Source organism: Danio aesculapii, chromosome 3 (genome assembly GCF_903798145.1).
Source record: "Danio aesculapii chromosome 3, fDanAes4.1, whole genome shotgun sequence".
NCBI lineage: Eukaryota > Metazoa > Chordata > Actinopteri > Cypriniformes > Danionidae > Danio > Danio aesculapii.
The window spans coordinates 2,853,231-2,857,436 of record NC_079437.1 but is presented as its reverse complement, the minus strand read 5'-3'; the positions used below and the strand labels follow the sequence as shown (position 1 = coordinate 2,857,436).

The 4,206-nt window shown below is 43.0% G+C and overlaps 1 protein-coding gene across 1 annotated transcript; it reads right to left on the bottom strand.

The window, feature by feature from the left end:
* Nucleotides 1-611: 611 nt before the first annotated feature.
* LOC130217630 (zinc finger protein 271-like) lies at nucleotides 612-3,999 on the bottom strand. The gene has a single exon (XM_056449773.1). It carries the CDS (start codon nucleotides 3,995-3,997, stop codon nucleotides 2,915-2,917), a length of 1,083 nt encoding a protein of 360 aa, XP_056305748.1. The 5' UTR covers nucleotides 3,998-3,999; the 3' UTR covers nucleotides 612-2,914.
* Between the last annotated feature and the right edge of the window lie 207 nt (nucleotides 4,000-4,206).

Genomic DNA, 4,206 nt, shown 5'->3' with positions numbered 1-4,206 from the left:
CACACAAGAAATACACATACGCCAGACATGAAGTTGGCGCAGTCCAACGCACACTCTCACGTTCATTTCATCATTAGTAAATCCAAATGTGAGCGTGAAACCTGGCGTACACAAAGATTTTGTGCATACACAGCGCTGACACATGAGGCCCCTGGTGTTTCAAAACACAATCACGTGACCTGGGTGTTTCAAATCATCTTAATCATTTGCGCTTTAAGATCTGGACACTTTGTCGAAACATCAGTTTCACGTCATCCATCCCTAACGATGCGTTTTCCTTGCCGTCTTAGACCCTTGCCTTGTTTTATTGTTTATTCCTGTCTGCTGCCTGCCTTTTGACCCTCCGCCTGTTGTATGACCACGACCCTGGATTTGCCTGTATACATCCGTTTGCCCCTGTGTCAACCGTTGCTTGCCTGACCATTCTCTTGTAATAAACCTGTATGTGGATCTGATACTGCTTCACTGACATTGTTTACAGACTGACAGACAGCATGCAGGGCTGGAGCAAGCTGAACTGACACTGTAGGCAAACAACACGCATCACGCTGCCCTCAATTTGAAAGTAAAAATAGAAGTGACTGGTGTCGCAGACGATAGTGAGGACCAGGAGCTGGACGCCACCCTCACTATTTCTGCTGCCCTTGGCAGCTGCCTAGGTCACCTCTATGATCGCGCCAGCCCTGACAGCATGCAAGAGAGGCATGACGTTTCCTGGTGACGTGGAGCCGATCTGCCAATCACAACACATTCAAGAGTTCAGACTTAGCTGATGTTTGATTATAAAAGCTCCTCCTCATAAGTTCCTCGAGCCCGGGGCTCCCTTCCGTTTACAGGATAAAAGGGGAGTTTGAGCTCAGGTAGGACTTGAGAACCAAACCAGCCCCGCCCATCTTACTTAGAGTCTATGACAGATTATAAGTTGCTATATAGAGATATGCTGCTGGTTAAGAGCTCGACTATAGTGCTAATTTATATTGATCAATTCACTTATGACGCAAGTTTTTGGACTGTGGGAGAAAACCAACCCTAGCACGGGCAGAACATGTAAACTCTGCACAGGAGGCATGGGGTGGAAGGGGGGATTGTTCTAGGTGAGGGGTACTCAATAGGTGGACTCCGGTCCGCACCTGGACACGAAAAAATCTGGACCGACGCCAAAACCAGCATGCCAATTTAATCATAATCCAAATGAGTTTTCAATGGAGTGCGCAATTGTGGATCCGCGATATATCCTTGAGGATTCTACTCCGTTTGGCTGCTTCAACTATGTCCAATCACAGCAGTTGTAACAGCCAGCATTGCTATAGCAGCTAGGTCACTCGCTCGCTCACATGCTCACTATCTTGCGCACTCCAGGCTGTCATTTTTATGAGAGAGGGGATTAGTGTCACGCTCGACAACTCACCATCCTGACCTCATGGCATACCACTGCATAATTCACCAGATGGTTTTGTGTGCCAGTCTTGGAGAAAGGTACTCAGATGTAATGACAAAAGTGATGAAACTTGTCAACGATCTGAGAGCATCCTCTGCTCTGCAACATCGTTTGTTGCGCTCATTTCTAATAGAAGTAAATGCAACGTTTCTTCACCACAATGTTGTGGCTTAGTTAAGGCAAGGTACTGGAGAGATTTTAGGCACTGCGGAAAGAGCTTGAGACATTTCTTTTGGATCAAAAGAGTGCAAAAGCCTAACCATTTGTGGATTTCATGAAGAATGAAAAAGAAATGGAAGTTGTTGCTGTTCTAGCTGACATTACTTCGCACCTTATGACCTTAATATGAAGCTCCAGGGCAAAAATAGACCTCATGTCAGCTGTCCGTGCTTTCCAGAGGAAGCTGGAGGTGAGGTGTTCAAATGTGACTTACAGCAGAACTTGCTTCACTTCTCAAGACTTTTGGATCAGACTGCAGGAAAACATCTACATCACAATTATGCTGAATTCCTGAAAAACTCATTCAAAATGTCCAAACTCAATTTAAAGATTTCCCTCTGGGAAAACAAATCTTGAGCATAGAAAATCCATTACTAGTCAAAAGTATTGCAAAATTCTCAACTGAAGCCATGAAAGTCTTCCCATAGGCAAATGCTGCTGTTTTACAAACTGAGCTAATTGAGCTCCAAGAAACCCTAGCACTGCAGGAATCTCTCTGTGACCCTGTCACCTTCTGGACAAAAATTACTGCAGCAGGTGTTCCTCTCCTGCAGAAGATGGCCCTTCAGATTCTCACAATGTTTCCCTCAACGTACTGCTGTGAATCTGCCTTTTCAAACATGAACATGGTGAAAAACTTCCGCAGCACACTCACCAATGAACTGCCTCCGCCTGGCCCTGACCTTTTATGCCCAAATTTAAACAACTGGTGGCACGAAGAAGGTGTCACCTTTCACACTAAAGGTTCTATGATGATATTTTTTGTGTATAGTTGGAAAATTTGGCGATTGCCTTTTTCTGTTGGAGTTCTCTATTTGGAATTTGAGCTTTACTTTTCCGGACCTCGGCCTAAATGAAAATTCGGTGAGTGGACCTTTCAAATTTATATTTGAGTATCCCTGATCTAGGCAAAGATAACTAAAGTAAGAAACTCAGGTTATTTATAGTGAGTTACGAATCATGCGTTAATGTGGGACCAGCCATCATCAATCATAAGCACGCGCTCCTCTCGAAATTAGTTTATAAATAAACTTCACTTAGGTTAGCTGACTAATTAGAGCCCGTTGAGGGCGGGCCTTATAGACAGAACCAGGAAATATAGTAGTCGTTTTCATGTTAGTTCAGTAGCTGTATAAAATGAAGGTAAGATATGTGAACAAATAACATGATTTTTTACAAATGAATCATGAAAACACACATTGTTTTGCACCACATAAACACAATCGAATCTTAAAAAAACCACGGTGGACCACCCCTTTAAGGTTTTTCTCTGGTGTGAATCCTCTCATGCGTTTTCAAGCCTCCTAACTGTCTGAATCTCGTGTGGCAGTGTGAACACTTGTAAGGTTTCTCTCCAGTGTGAATCCTCTCATGTTGTCTCAGATGTCCTGAATCATTGAATCTCGTGTGGCAGTGTGAACACTTGTAAGGTTTCTCTCCAGTGTGAATCCTCTCATGTTGTCTCAGATGTCCTGAATCATTGAACCTCTTATCACAGTCCGAACACTTGTAAGGTTTCTCTCCAGTATGAACCCTCACATGTTTTCTCAGATTTCCTGAATCACTAAATCTCTTATCACAATGTGAACAAATGTAAGGTTTCTCTCCAGTGTGAACCCTCGCATGTTTTCTCAGATTTCCTAAATCACTGAATCTCTTGTCACAGTCTGAACACGTGTAAGGTTTCTCTCCAGTGTGAACCCTCACATGTTTTCTCAGATCTCCTGAATCACTGAATCTCTTGTCACAGTCTGAACACGTGTAAGGTTTCTCTCCAGTGTGAACCCTCGCATGTGTTTTCATATGTGCAAACTGACTGAATCTCTTATTGCACAGTGAACAAATGTAAGGTTTCTCTCCAGTGTGAATTCTCTCATGTATTTTCAAATTTTCAGCCCTAGAAAAGGTTTTCTCACACTCAAAGCACCTGTACTCTCCCACACCGGTGTGGATCTTCTGATGACTTCTTAAACTTTCTTGACGTGTGAAACTCTTCCCACACACAGAGCATGGATAAAGCTTCTCCTTTGTATGAACTCTAAGGTGGCTCTTCAGGTGTGAAGCCCTTAAAAATGTTTTGCTGCATTGATCACATTTGTGTGTTTTCTCTCCAGTGTGGATCTTCATGTGTTTAGTAAGGTTTGATGAGTTTCTGAAACTCATCCCACACTGAGAACATGTGAATGGTTTCTCTCCAGTGTGGATCCTCATGTGATATCTGAGACTCTGTTTGTTTGCCAGACTCTTCCCACACTGAGTGCAGGTGACACATTCTTTGTCTTTTCTCTTCAGTGAGTGAGTTTTTTCACTCATTTTCTCATGACGCTGTCTCTCCTCCATCAGGCCTGAAATAAAATGAAAAAAGACTGCCTTTTAAATGACATAACAACACGCTGACATAATAATAATATATTTTATAAGGATCCATCCAGTTAATCCAATGACGGAGTCCACTGGTGGATGAAGGTTGAGGGTTATATCCTTTGTTATGAAGTAGTGTTTCACAGACAGCACTTTGGGTTAAGTTACTTGAAGACCGATGGGTTAAC

Bases quoted from the DNA above. Each gene is read 5' to 3' on its own strand.
- LOC130217630 (XM_056449773.1), bottom strand. From the start codon at position 3,997: ATGGAGGAGAGACAGCGTCATGAGAAAATGAGTGAAAAAACTCACTCA.